This window comes from Dromiciops gliroides, chromosome 1 (genome assembly GCF_019393635.1).
Source record: "Dromiciops gliroides isolate mDroGli1 chromosome 1, mDroGli1.pri, whole genome shotgun sequence".
Taxonomy (NCBI): Eukaryota; Metazoa; Chordata; class Mammalia; order Microbiotheria; family Microbiotheriidae; genus Dromiciops; species Dromiciops gliroides.
The window spans coordinates 656,696,729-656,712,163 of NC_057861.1; the positions used below are offsets into that span (position 1 = coordinate 656,696,729).

Below are 15,435 nucleotides of genomic sequence, written 5' to 3' on the forward strand. Positions count from 1 at the left end.
AAGCAATCAAAAATAGGTTATACATGTGCAATTATTTAAAACATTACCAAATTAGTCATTTTGTATAAGAAAACTCAAATAAAAGAAAGAAATGAAAGAAATAAAGTAAAAATTAGAGTGCTTCAGTCTGTGTTCAATCAATATCAGTTCTTTCTTTGGAGGTGGATAGCATACTTCACCATTATTTCTTTGTGATTGTCTTGGATCACTGTATTGCTGAGAATAGATACATCATTCACAGTTCTTCATCAAACAATATTGCTGTCATTGCAGACAATATTCTCTTGGTTCTGCTCATTTCTTTTTTTCTTTTTTCTCTTTGCTGGGCAATGAGGGTTAAGTGACTTGTCCAAGGTCACAAAGCTAGCAAGTGTCAATTGTCTGAGGCTGGATTTGAACTCAGGTCCTCCTGAATCCAGGGCTAGTGCTTTATCTTCTGTGGCACCTAGCTGCCCCAAGTTCTGCTCATTTCACTAATACATCAGTTCATATAAGTCTTTCCAGGCCTTTCTGAAATCATCTTGCTTGTCTTTTCTTATAGCACAATAATATTCTATTACCATCATACATCAGCTTGTTTAGCTATTCCCCAATTGATGGGCATTCCTTTGTTTTCCAATTCTTAGCCATCACAAAAAGAACTGCTATAAATATTTTTGTACAAATAGGTCTTTTTCTCTTTTTTGGGATGTCTTTGGGATATAAACCTAGCAGTTGTATTGCTGGATTAAAGGGTATGCATAGTTTTATAGCCCTTGGAGCATAGTTCCAAATTGTTCTACAAAATGGTTGGATCAGTTAACAACTCCACCAACAGTGGATTTGAGTTCCAGTTTTTCCACATCCCCTCCAACATCTAGCATTTTCCTTTTTTGTTAAATTTGCCACACTTATAGGTGTGAAGATTTGTTTTAATTTGCATTTCTCTGATCAATAGTGATTTAGAGCATTTTTTCATATGACTAGAGATAGCTTTGATTTCTTTGTCTGAAAACTGCCTGTTCATATCCTTTGACCATTTATCAATTTGGGGGTGATTTGTATTTTTATAAATTTGATTCAGTTCTCTATATATTTGAGAAATGAGGCCTTTATCAGTGATTCTTGTTTCAAAAATTCTTTCTCAGTTTTCTGCTTTCCTTATAATTTTGGTTACATTGGTTTTATTTGTGCAAAAGCTTTTAAATTTTATATAACCAAAATTATCTAATTTATATTTTGCAATGCTCTCTGTATCTTCTTTGGTCCTAAATTCTTCCCCTTTCCATAAATCTGACAGATAAATTACTCCATGTTCTCTTAATTTGCTTATGGTATCTTTTATGTATAAATCATGGGCCCATTTTGACCTTATTTTAGTATAGAGTGTGAAATGTTGGTCTATATCTAGTTTCTGCCTTAGTGTTTTCCAGTTTTCCCAGCATTTTAAAAAATCAAATAATGAGTTTTTGTTCCAAAAGCTTGGATCTTTGGGTTTATCATATACTATAAAGCTTTTATAAAAATGAGTAAGACTTCATATTTATTGCCTTTTATATTTCATCTTATTAGATTTGGCCCAAAATTGCTTGCCAAGACCTTTGTGGATCCTGTCATCTAACATGTTAGCCATTCCTCCCAGTTTTGTGGAAATTTGATAAGCATACCATCTATGTCTTTATCCCATTTACTTTTTTTTTTTTGATAAGTACTGGGCGTCTGCCCACTTCTCTCTCTTTGAACGATGTTTGTCCAGTTTATCCCATTTACTGATAAAAGTAGTAAATAGCACAGGATCAACCACAAAATCCCTGGTCCATTTCTTTCCAAGTTGGTCATTCATGATTATTCTTTGAGCCTGGTCATTCAACCAGTTCCAAAATCATATAACTTTAATATCATATAGCTCATATCTTATAGGATCATAGATTTAGAGCTGGAAGGAATCTCAGGTCTCTCCTTCTTGTCTGTAGGGATAATGGGCGAAATTTTGTGAAACATTTTGCTGAAATCTAGGTAAACTAAAGTTATAGCATGCTACTGATTTGCCAGTCTAGTAACCTTGTCCAAAAAAAGGTCACTGTCATTTTCTGGGCTTGATAAAATCATTTTGCCTTTTTGTTTTCATTGTTTTATTATTGGAATTTTAAATAAGCATTCCTTTAATAATATTTTCTACAGTTTGCCAGGAACTGGAGGCAAACTTGTTTGCCAACTCTACTCTAATTAAATTCTAATAACATTTTAAAGTACCACTACCTGCAAGGCACTGGGGATAAAAAAAGCAATGACAAAGAATATCAAAGAATTTAGATTCTAGTGGGGGCAAAGGGATGGAGCATGCATCTTGACTCTAGTGGGCTCCTTTGCTAGAGTTCAGCCAGTGGTACCTGGTTAATTAATTCCTCTCTGTTCAGGAGATTGGGGCTTTTGTTCAATATGATTGACAAATGAGCTAGGAAGAAATACTTCTTCAGGCTCCATATAAAGGAGCAAACTTCTCTCAAGGAGTAAAACTCCTCTCACTTTTGAACATATAGTTTGGGGCTCTGTCAGCATCTACTTTGGACTTCCAGTGGTGTGGGGATTTTTCTCTTCCTCACCAGCAGCTATGTTGCCTATAAAAACATTGCAACAAGCCTAGGCAGGTCTGAGCCTAGACCTTGCAAGTCTCTGCCTATCTTATCTGCTTTGTGTTTCTTTACCTAAGGACAAACGATCAAACAGCTTCATATATTGAGTACCCTCTCTAGAAAGAACCATGTTAATTCCTGGCTCCTGACTTCATCATTCAACTGAAATTTTGGTCTCCAAAGATACTAATGATTCTTTGATTGAATCCTGGTCTGTTTATGCCCAGAGCCAGAGCCCCCTTTCTGGGAGTCTTTTGGGATGCAGGTGACATACATACCCTTCTTTCCTAATTTCTCTAAATATACTATTTATTCACTCGAAGTCTTTTGAGTAAGGCTTTCAATTTCCATCTTTGTTGACTGGTGCTTTAACTATTTCAGTTCAATTCAACAAACAATTATTAAGTATGGAAAGCACACAAGCAAAACACTTTGTGCAAAACATTTATGCTAAGACTCTAGAGAGAGGAAGACAGTCCCTGCCCTCTAAGAACTTACATTTGATAGTTGCTGCGTTAGTTGTGTGACCTTGGGCAAGTCACTTAACCCTCATTGCCCTGCCTAAAAAACATCGTTGCTGTGTAGTTTTAAAATTTTGTGATTTTTATCAGCGCTGTTCTTTCAATTCCTTTCTTCCTTCTCCTCCCTCTCTCCTTCTTCCTTCCTTCCTCTTTCTTTCTCTCTCTCCCCTCTCTTCCTCCCTCCCTTCTTCCTTCCTTTTTCCTCCCTTCCTTCTCCTTCTTTCCTTCTCCTTCCTTCCTCTTTCTCTCTCCTGCCTCCCTCCCTCCCTCCCTTCCTTCCTCCTTTAAGTATGTGAAAAGCCTGGGTTATGATTACTCTTAGCCTAATGAGGATATCTCCTTTTACTTAATACACTGGACTTTCAGTCGCCCTAATTGCAATTTGAGCTTGACATAAACTTTAATGAAGCTGGCTGACACCGGCACGAAGAAGACGGTTTCGAGACCGTCCCTGGATGTTAACACAAACATCTCGCTAACTTGCTCAGTGTCTCAGACACTCGGCTTGGACTCCTCCTTCGCACCTGTCCGCACCTCTCCCGTGCCCGTTATTGCTGGATTGTGGTTTTTATTTTTTTAACACACATATTGAGCTCCTTAATGCATTTCCTCGACCAGGTCTGTGGAACACGTATCCTCGCATTCCCAGAGGAAGACAGTGCGACTCGAAGTCTCACCGCTAACCCCTCCTTCCCGCCACCCCCCCCCCCCCCGTCTCAAACAGTTAGTCGGACCTTCCTCTTCACTCTTCCCCTCCCTCTTCCACCCTTCCTTGGTTACTACATTTTTTCCTCAGTCACGCTCCACTCTTTTCTCTCTCTGCGCCGCGCCGGCTCTCCGGCCCCCCCCCCGCCCCGGTCTGTCAGGAGCTAGCGCGCAGGCGCTGAGGACCGCGCCCTCCCCCGCCCTTCCATCTTGCGGGAGGAGGACCTCCACGCCCAGCAGTAAGGGGTGTGTGCGCAGGCGGCTTGGGGGCCGGAGTTTTGGGTTACGGCGGGCGGTGACTGGCCAGGCGGCGGCCGAGGTCGGCGGCGCATCAGTCTCCCGGGAGACGGCGGCGGCGAGGGCGCTGCAACCAGTGTTCTCTCAGCTTTGGTCGCAGAACCCTACGGGCTCGAGGCCTTCCCATGGATTCCCAGAAAGTGAGTGATGAAGGCTGGGGGGCGGGGGAGCGGCGCCCCTTCCTCGCGCGCGGGGCTGGGCGGGGCTCGAGCCCTCTACCGGGCGTGTGTGCGGGGGGCGGGGAGGGGAGCTCCTTCGCCCGGGCCTCCCCTCCCGAATTTCCCTCCCCACCCCGCCCCGCCCTGTCTCTGTCGGGAGCGCGGAGTAAGGGAAAGATGCGCGGAGCTACCTAGTGGAGGCGGCCCCGGGTTCCTCCATCCTCCTCCCCCCTGCGATGGCGCCATCCCCTCCCCCGCCTGGAGTTAGGATAGCGGCATCCCGAGAAAGCGAGTCCGGGGACACGGCCCACCCAACCCATGGGACGCCGAGCCCTGGCTAGGGGGCGGGAAGAGGCCGGGCCCTGGAGCTGGCCCCCAGAGTGCGCTGAGGATGGCTTTGTCCCGAGTGGGAGGGGGCTCTTTGGTCTCGAGCTCAGGTTTCCCGGACGAGGGGCGGTCCCGGCCTGTGAAGTGACGAGAAAGTGCTTGTTCTGAGGCAAAACTTGTCTCTGGTCCGGCGGGGACAAAGTCCTGAGGCCCAAGAAGGGGCTCCGCAGCCATCCCACCACACCCTCGGACCCCCGCCCCCCTCCGCCTTTACCGGAATCTCGGACTTTTCGGTAGATGACATCTCCCCTCGGGAGGTGGTCGGTGTTATTTGGGATTGCTGGAAAAGCGATCGTTACAGTGGTTGGCATTGGTACAGCCTGCTTTGCAGAGCCCGTCTCATTCGATCCGACCACCCGGGGAGGGAAGTGCTGTAATAACAATAACCACAACAATAAATAGAGCCTGCCATGTGAAACAGGCACTGGACTAAGGGCTTGACAGTGACCATGTCCACTGATCCTGAGAAGGACCTGGAAGGTAGATGTGAAATAGTAATAATAATAATAACAACAATAATGACAATAGCTAACATTTATAGGCACTTGCTTTGTGCCAGGCATTGTGTTAAGCACTTTACAGTTATTATCTTATGTGATCCTCCTAAGAACCTTGGGAAGGAGATGTAATGATGATGATAGCTAACATTTTGACTGAAGAGGAAACGGGAGAAGGGAGATGAAGTGATTTGCCCAAGGTCAGACAAAGTACTTGAGGCAGGATTGGCACTGGGGTCTTTCTGATGCTGGTTGCTTCTTGGAGGTACTTCACTGTTTGTTAAATTGTGGCCAACAGTTTTGGCTTTTAGGAAGATCTAAAGTTCGAAGGGGTCTGCTAGGTCATTTAAGTTTAACCCCTTTATTTTATAAGTGACTGGGCCAAGGAGAGTCTCAAGGCTAATAAGTAGCAGAATTGGGATTTGAAATGGGTCTTCTGATCCCAAATTATGTACTTTTAATTTATTTTTATTTTTTGCGGAGCAGTGAGGGTTAAGTGACTTGCCCAAGGTCACACAACTAGTGTCAAGTGTCTGAGGCCACATTTGAACTCAGGTATTCCTGAATCCAGGGCCGGTACTTTATTCATTGTGCCACCTAGCTGCCCTGTACTTTTTCTCATGCAAGACACTGACTCTTGTAGGGAATCTTCCATTTCTCACATAGTCAGCATTTTATTAAGCACTTTACTATGTGCTAGTCACTGCAATACAAAAGCCTCCTCTCAAGGAGCTCAGACTAATGGGGAGAGTAATAACCCCAGAGTTTTTTAGTGCTTTAAGTTTAGCCACTTAAAGTTGTTATCCTCATTTTTTATATATGAGGAAACTGGGATTAGAGAAGTAGCATTTTTAGGTAGGGGTAACATACATTCCAAGCCCCAGAGCTAGGATTAGAATTTAAATCCCTTGACTGGGAGTTCTGGGCTCTTCCCCTGCACATTACTGTCTCTCTTTAAATAGAATTAAAAAGGACTAATTTGTACTGGATGAGGAAATCATAAGCACCTTGTTCTATTTATTCTATTTCTAGTTCTGTCAGTATCTGTGCCATGTTGGAGAAATCAGTACAGTGTTGACTAAATGGTTTCTTCCAATTTTAACATTTGGTGATTCTGTGATTCTTTGCACTGGAATCTAGCTTATTCTTTTTCTTTTTTTGGGGGGGCAATTGGGGTTAAGTGACTTGCCCAGGGTCACAGAGCTAGTAAGTGTCAATGTTCTGAGGCCAGATTTGAACTCAGGTACTCCTGACTCCAGGGCTGCTGTTCTATCCTCTGGGCCACCTAGCTGCCCCATCTAGCTTATTCTAAAGTAAAAGTGTTTAGGGTATTGTATTCTAAAATAATTATAAAAGTATATTTGAAGTCATTCTGTTGGAAGGTATAAAGCCATGGGGAGACATTTTTTGTTTTGTTTTGTTTTGTTTTGTTTTTTTGCGGGGCAATGAGGGTTAAGTGACTTGCCCAGGGTCACACAGCTAGTTAAGTGTCAAGTGTCTGAGGTTGGATTTGAACTCAGGTCCTCCTGAATCCAAGGCCAGTGCTTTATCCACTGTGCTTTATCCACTTTATCCACCTAGCTGCCCCCAAGAGACATTTTTAAAGGGTTTTTTAAAACTGTCAAGACTTGAAGAATAAGGCAGGCGTGTGAAAATGTAAATATTTTTAACTTGAATATCTACAATAAAAAGTACAGTTATTATATGCTTGCATCTTCAGTAAGAAATTAAGGGAAAACTTTCCTGATTTCTACTTTTTATGACTAACACTAAAGTAGGTTTACAAATGTTCTATTTTTTTGTGCTTTGGATATTTTTATGGGTCTTGTTCAATTTTTAAACGGTAGTTTTGTTTTTTAAACATAACTGTTTTAGTGTCAAATTTCTGTGATTTTTGAGGTGAGAAATGTTTTTAATTAAATGATTGGTTTTTTTATATTCATTTTGTGTAATCCTACTAGTTTGGATTTAAACAAAGAGACCCATGTAGTATAGTGAATAAATTACTGGACTTAGAAAGTCAAGAAGAAATGTATTTGAGTCCTGCCTCAGATGTTTAATAGTTGGGTAACTGAGCAAGTCATTTAACTTCTGTAGGCCTTATTTTCCTAATCTCTGAAAGGAAGAGTTTGGACTCAACTTTGAAGGTTCCTTCCAACTCTAAATCTATGATTCTACAAACAATAAAATACTAGTGTTCACAGTTCTAACTGTGGTGAGCATTGAGCACCACTTTATCATCTTACTTTAGTATAGCAGGATTGAATTAAACTTTATGCAACAGCAAATAAACCATATTATTTAAAAGAAAATTCATTTTGCATTGTGGCATTGAAATAGTTAATGTTTTAGATTTTAATCTTTTCTCATAAAATTATTATAGAATTATATTACATTCTAAAGCATTATGTGTTAGATATATTTTTCTCTTTATGATCAAATAGGAATGTTAACATTGTATAGACAGATGTATGATAGAGTGTGAAGACATCTCTCTCTCTGACTGTTCAGAAAGGTGAGGGATTATCAGTAATCAAGCAATTCTTTCTAGTAAATATATATATTCAGGAACAAAAAACAAAATTGAAATGATATGCATAATAACAAGGATTTGTTGGTAATATTCCTTTGAATTCTGCTTTCATTTGTTATGGTACAGTGCAGTAGGCTTTCAGAGAGAAACTTTGGAACATTGCTTGGTCTTTTGTACAGCCACTCCCCAAATGAAATCTAGCCAAGATCACCTTTGCCCTCAGGTTACAGAGTTTCCTTTATATCTCTAACAAATGGTTTTCAAGTAATAGAGCCAAATGAGAACCATTAAATCCAAATTGAAAGAGGATTGGAAGTTCTGACTCATGTAACTCCACTGCTCTAGTTATTGGATCTGAGGCTTAACTGAAGACAATCTTACAGTAACATGATGGCTGCTGGTCAGCAAACAGATTAGTGTGACCAACTGCTTTTCTGTCAGAGGAAATAATTTGGACTGCAATGTTATGTTAGCAACAGTCACTGTTTGGGGGGTGGGGGGCGGGGAGAAGCCAATTGCTTTGGATATATATATAGCACCATGGATACAGACAACGAGCATTAACTTCTATACATAGTAGGATTTTGTTGAGTTTTTGGAACACATTCTTGCAGAAGATGTATTAAATGTAGGTGGTTTTATTTGATATAAAAAGCCTTTTGATTATATCCTTATCAAAAAAGTTTCTTTACTAATGAAGTATGGATATAAAAAGAGAACACAGAGATACTTGGAGGAATTTGATTGGGAAAGATTACATCTAGATTTTTGTACAGGAGACCCTTCACATGGAGAAATCCAGTGCATTACCTTAGTAAAGTTGGAAAAGCAGTAAGTTAGGGACCTATGAGAGGAGGGTCACTGAGAATATTTTGTATACCCCTATATTCTTTTTCCCTTTATCAGTCCAGAAGATGTAGTAGCATAAACTGTAGCCTGGAAGAGAGAATAACTAACATGATATAGTTTTTGAATGTTTTACTAAGTACATTTTCTTATTTGGATCTCACAACAATCTTGTGATGCAAGACTACATGTAGGTCATGTTAGCTTCATTTTACAACTTGAGGAAATTGAGGTTACATAGCTATAAGTATTGAAGGCAAGATTACTAAAGTATGGGTCTGACCATGTCACCTTCCTCCATTGGCTGTCTGCTGCTTTCTGGATCAGATACAAAAATCCTCTCTTTGGTGTTCAAAACCATTCATAACCTAGTCACTCCTACCTTTGAAGTCTTTTTACAGTTACTCCTTCCATGTACTCTATGATCCAGCCACATTGACTCCCAGGTCCATGGATAAAACACTCCCTCTCTTTGCTCTGAGCATTTTCTTGGCTGTTCTCCATGCCTGGAATCCTCTTCCTCCTCATCTTGGTTTATTGATTTCCTTGACTTCCTCTAAGTCCCGGCTAAAATCCAATCTTCTACAGGAAATCTTTCCTAAACTTTTAAAATTTTCGTGCCTTCCCTCTGTTGTTTTTTGTTTATAGTTTGTTTGTACATATTTGTTTGCTTGTTGTCTCCCCCATTAGATAGTAGACTCCTTGAGGAAAGGGACTGTCTTTTGCCTCTTTTTGTATCCCCAGGGCTCTGTACAGTGCTTGGTACTTAATAGATAGCTTAATAAATGTTTATTGATGGACTTACTGACACAGTTTGAACCTAAATCTCTCTTGCTTCCAAATCCAGTGTAATATCATCTTGGCTTTTTACTGATGAAAATGAGATCATTTGAGAGAGCCTGAGGTTTGCAGTTTTTTAACTTTGTCTTGATATCTTAACCTTGAGTTAGTCACCTTCTGCAAGTGTTTGAGAAGCAGCAGTATTATGATTTGCCTGGTACTCATACTGCTTTGAGGGCCCTAAGCAAAATTGGGAGTGAGAAAGCAAGGTTTATCATTTTTTTTTTTTAGTGAGGCAATTGGGGTTAAGTGACTTGCCCAGGGTCACACAGCTAGTAAGTGTTAAGTGTCTGAGGCCGGATTTGAACTCAGGTACTCCTGACTCCAGGGCCGGTGCTCTATCCACTGTGCCATCTAGCTGCCCTAAGGTTTATCTTTGATCCTTTGCAATTTGTTATCTCTGACTTCCCTCTTTTTTCCTTCAACCTAACACTGCCTTCTCCCTAATTTTTTTCTGCCTTAGTGTTCAGTATCTATTTGATGTTCAAGCTCTTCACATAAACCTATGTATTGCAAACTTATCCCTGTCTATCTTAAGCAGAATTCCTCTTTCTTGAATGCTGCTGGTCTCTGCTTTGTGTAAAAACTGATTAAAGTTAATTCTTAGGAAGGTGTGAATATTTGATAGGCCTAACCAACTCAAAGTTATCTGATTTCCCACAAAAATATGAGAATAGGCTTTGTATTAGTATTGGCCTTTCACATTATGCTTTTCTTACCTTTCAGCCTTTGCCGATGTGTGACGATTGGGAGATGCTTAGCAAAAAAACTGTCATGTTTGGGGGAATTGATGAGAAGCTTGACTCACAGAAATAAAGTAAAATGTAGTTAGTTAAAAAAAAAACAACTACAAACCCACAAAAATCTTTAGTTAATGCCTAGTAAAGCTGCCTCCTTTAGTGGATGAGTTATGATGATAATAGCTGACAGTTCTATAACGTTTAAGGTTACAAAATTCTTTACATATATTCTCATTTGATCCCCACAGCAGTCTTGTGTAGCAGGTGCTATAGATGCTGTTAACCCCATGTACAGATGAGGAAACAGGCCAAGAAACTGTGTCTTACTCATGGTCACAAAGTATATATCACAAGTGGGATTTGAATCTAAGACTTCTTGGTTTTCAGTGCACCACTTTACTATACCAATGCTGCCCCTTAGAGACCTGCACTGACTGAATTGAATATGAACAGGGCTATCTACAAAATTTCTATTACCCTGTTCATCTTCCTTTTATTTTCTTAATTGTGGCCCCTCCCAACTAGCTCAGGAACCTTATTCTTTCAAAACCTTCCTCCTAACCCCCCCCCCAAAGTAAATCATTTACATTTTTTGAGGGGTTTGGATTATACTTCGAGGAAAATTAGTTTATATTAAAATTAAAGCTACCCCAACCAGATTTTGATATTTGCAGCCTTATATCTCCACTTGTGAGATAGTCCCTGGCTGAAGTGGATGGTAGAAATCAACTCTAGTTTTTTCTACCTCTGACACGTATTATCTGTGTGATTAATGGGCAAGGCCATCAATCAGCTTAACAGACAACTTTGGAAGATCTCTTTTTACAAGGGTACCACTAAGCTTCCTAATTCCAAGGTTAAATTGTCCCGGTTTTCAGAGTTGGAGCCCTTTTCACCTCATTCTCCTTCTTCCCTTATATCCACTTAGACACAAAATCTTGTCTGTTCTATGTCTTTAATATCTCTTGGATCTGTCTCTTTTTACTCACATAGCTACAATCTTGGTTCATTGTAGGGTGGTAGTCATCTCTTGTCACTTTTGCCTGAACTATAATATTCTAATTAGTCTCTTACCTCTTCAGTCTATAATGTGCCCAGCTGCTAGAGTGATGATCTTTTTTTTTGAATGATGGTCATAAAGCGTAAGTCTGACCATGTCACTCCTCTCTGCTTAGTAAGTCCCATTGGCCTAAACATATAAAACATACACTTCTCTTATCATTTAAAATTTTCAACAATGTGGCTTCAGACTCCCAGATTTAAAATGAACTATGACTTTTGGGACATTGTACATTATTCTCCTTCACATATTTTAGCTAGACCAGCCCACTCTTTTTTTTTCTTCTCTGTCCCTTTTCCCAGGTTGTTCCCAGTGCCTGGAATGTACTCCCTCCTCCTATTTGCCTCTTAGACTCCTTTCCCTCCTTCAAAGCTCAACTCGTGTGGCGCCTTCTATTTAAGGCCTTTTCTGATCTCTTTAGGTGCTAGTGTTCTTCCATTCCCTATTCCCTAGTATTTATTTGGGATAGAGAGCTGGCCTTGGAATTAGGAAGACTTGGGTTCATCCTACATCTGATACATACCAGCAGCCTTACTGCCTTTGACAAGTTACTTAACTTTTTTAGTGTTTTAGGCCAGTGGTGTCAACCTCAAACTGAAATGGGAATCATTAAACTATACATAAGGTTTTCCGTAGGTCACATATTGACTTTGAAAGTCACACATAGTTTTTTTAAAAATATATACATACATATTAGTACATCAACGCAATAAAATCAGATAGGAACTACATTTTAGTTTGGTTTAGGCTGTACTCAAGAGTATGTATATATGTGTGTGTTGGGAGGCACATGTGTCAGTTTTATACCTGTTCTAGATTACTCTGACTATAAATTACAGAGAAAGTGATGAACTGTATTTGTAGAGGGTTTTCCTTATCTGGGAATTCTATATAATAAAATTAAGTCACAGGTTTGTTCGAAATCCCTATTTTTGTTTGTTTGTTTTTTGGTGAGGCAATTGGGGTTAAGTGACTTGCCCAGGATCACACAGCTAGTGAGTGTCAAGTGTCTGAAACCTAATTTGAACTCAGGTACTCCTTAATCGAGGGCTGGTGCTTTATCCACTGCACCACCTAGCTTCCCCACTCAATCCCTATGTTTTGTATCTGCTTATCTGAACATGTTGTTTCCCCTGATACAATGTAAGCTTATATGAGGGCAGGGGCTATTTAATTTTTGTTTTTGTATCCCTAGTGTCCATCATATACCAGGTGTTTAAATTTGTTGATTGGAGTACAAGACCCTTTTCTTTGTTAAAGCAGACAAAGAGAACAATAAGAAGGTGTGGAGGGCAGCAAAGCAGTGAAGAAAAACATTGAGGGGGCAGCTAGGTGGCCCAGTGGATAAAGCACTGGCCCTGTATTCAGGAGGACCTGAGTTCAAATCCAGTCTCAGACACTTGACACTTACTAGCTGTGTGACCCTGGGCAAGTCACTTAACCCTCATTGCCCTGCAAAAAAAAAAAAGAAAAGAAAAGAAAAGAAAGAAAAACATTGGATTAGCATGAAGAGATCTTTGTTCTAGTCCCAGCTGTGACCTTCAAGCTATCAACTAGGTGGTTTTAAAGGAGTTCCTTTTTCATATATGGATTAGATTAGATGGCTCGAGGCAATTTCCAAATTTTGAGAATATAATTTAGAATGATTATGATTTTATTGATGTAGGAATTTCTTCCAAAGTAGCAAAACATCACCCATATGTACCTGTCTGTCCTGTGCAACTTCTCTTGGTGCTTTCTTCTCAGTTTGCCACAGAGATTCCATCTTGCACATAGGGGTCATTCCTTAAGTTCTCTTGAAATCTCAAGGACAGAAGAATGTCTCTTTCTTAATACTGGCTCTTGCCATTTGACTATTCTGTGGTGGTGTTTTTTTGTTGTTGTTGGGTTTTTTTTGGTCATAGGTTACATTTGATGATATCTGTTATATGTCTTATTTATAAGGTGTTGCAGGTCCCTTATGCCTGCCATATTCTTGCCAGTGACTAATGATAATACATCAATAGAAGAATATTGGTAATGAAAAGATGGGTCTTTAATGGAGAAACTTGGGGTCATTAACAAAAAAATGTTTTTTAAAAATCACAGAGCTAGAACTAGAAGGGAACTCAGAGCATTTCTCCATCTCTGTCATTATATAGATGAAGAATCTGAGAGTGCTGGAGATTAAATGATTTGCCTAAGGTCACTAAGTGCCAAAAACAGAATTTGAACCTAGGGTCCTCTGACTCCAGAACCAGTGCCCTTTCCACTGTACCATACCTCCCTTCCAAATCTTTGCAGATCTCTTCTATCTTTTGAATGTTTGTTAGCCTCCTTACAGTTTTTTGCTTAGTTCATAGGATCCTAAGGACGTAGATTTAGATTTAGAAGGGACCTAAGAAGTCATTTAGTACAACATCTTCATTTTAGAGATTATTAAATTGAGGACCCAAGAGGTTAAGTGACGACCATTTGGGAGTCAAATCATGACCTCTGACTCCAAAGTTCAAATCCTTCCACTGCACCAGCTGCCTTCCAATCTTTTTATATGCCAGATTTCCCCTACCCTGCTTCTTGTGTTTTATAAAGAAATATCACTCATAATCTTCCACTATTCTTCTCTTTAAGAGTTTAGAAATGTATATTCTAAATCAGTGTTGCTATTGGTTTTCACATCCCACTTTTTGTCCAGGAAGTAAAGCATTATATGCTTTCTATGGTGGTTTAAGTTCTTTTGTTCTTATTGTTATAGCAGTTGTTCTATATCAGTTATGTAAAATCCATAATTAGAGTTGGTGGATTTGGTAGTGTTGTCCAATTAAAAGGGATTCACTTCCTTCAGTAGTATGTCCATAGGGTTACTGGACATAGATCTGATATTTAGAGTACCAGAAGCTAAGTTAAAGTTAATAAATGATCTAAACCCTGATTCTTAGCGCCCTCTTTCCCCTTTTCTGTTATTTGCCACTGTCCCTGCAGAAGGGGAAGGGATACACAAAAGACTGAGGGCTAATTTGCATTTTTCTTTGTTCATGGGTTGCCATGGCCAAAGAATTCATTACTAAGAGGCCAGACTACTGATGATGAACTTCTCCTTATTTAACTCAGCTGTTTTTTTGGAAAGCACAGGCACAGTCTATTGCTCAGACTGTAATTGAAGCATTTCCAGCCTGGTAAAATCTGCCAGAACTTGAGCTTCCTTGGCAGAATCTTCAAGTACCCAGAATCACCTCGGTGCCACTATGAGGCATCAGTAGGACTGTTGGGGTGGCTTGATGATTATATGCTTCTAAATTCCTTAATTTCCTAACTTTCCATTTTCCTAATTTGTAAAGTAAAGGGGGAAGCACTAGATCACCAGAATAATTTTCAGTTAAAAAAACTTAGTATTCGTGGGTCAGAGACCCCTGAAACTACATTGAGACTATCAACAGTGTGACTTGGGTCGATTTTTTTAGAACACTTTCCTCACAATACTGTGAATTCAAGTAAGTGTTACATTATTACTTGTTTGTTTGTTTGTTTTAATCTATGAGAGGTGAAGTTACTTGCCCCTAGTCACACAGTTAGTAAGAATTTGATCTAGGGTTTCAGCCTAAGTCTCTTCATTGCAAATGAAGAGTGCTCTGTCATGCTGTAATAGAAGTATTACCTCTTACACCTCTCTGGAGGAGAGATGGGGATTGGTGCAGAAGAAACTGTTGAAGTCCTAGTTTAAGAACCTAGAGTGGTGGGAGAGGAAGTCTCTGTATCACTTTTACCTGTTTTGCCTAGGATGCTTCTCTGCCCTATCAAAGATCTTGACAAGCTCCAGAGTTCCATTTCTTTCTGAGTCTGAATCTTTCCTTCGCTGATCCCTGACACCCCTCCCCCATTCCCTATTCTCTGCTCTAATACTTCCAAGTACATATTTTTGTTTGTCACATTTATAGAATTCATGTTTTTTTTTGGTATTGTGCCCCTCTTATCTGATGTCTTGAAAATAGTCACTCTCTTTGCCTCTGCTGCTATTTCTTCCTGTGGTAACGAAGGTTTTTTTTGGCATTTTTCCTTAGAATCTCCCTTACTGGTAGAACAATTTCCATATTTCTTTGAAAAAGAAAGTGTAAAAATGAGAACAGTCTCCTGAATAGGCATATAAATGTCTAATTTTAAGATGATCTTAAATGTGCTATGATTTTTTTCTCTGCTGTGGATTATGTAGAAATTAAATTGAATGTTAAAGCATATTCTGAACAGCCAATAGAGTGATTCCTG

General features: G+C 39.8%; 1 protein-coding gene across 4 annotated transcripts in view; it reads left to right on the forward strand.

Moving 5' to 3' along the window:
* The first annotated feature begins 4,084 nt into the window (after window positions 1–4,084).
* FSD1L (fibronectin type III and SPRY domain containing 1 like) overlaps window positions 4,085–15,435 on the forward strand; it is an 89,192-nt gene continuing 77,841 nt past the window's right edge. For 2 of the 4 annotated variants that reach the window (XM_043978149.1, XM_043978150.1), the window contains exon 1: window positions 4,085–4,275. In XM_043978149.1, coding sequence (XP_043834084.1) covers window positions 4,261–4,275 — 15 coding nt within the window. In that variant the 5' untranslated portion in view covers window positions 4,085–4,260. Of the gene's footprint in view, window positions 4,276–14,542; window positions 14,667–15,435 lie in introns of those variants that run through there. The other 2 variants (XM_043978151.1, XM_043978152.1) reach the window with 2 other exon arrangements.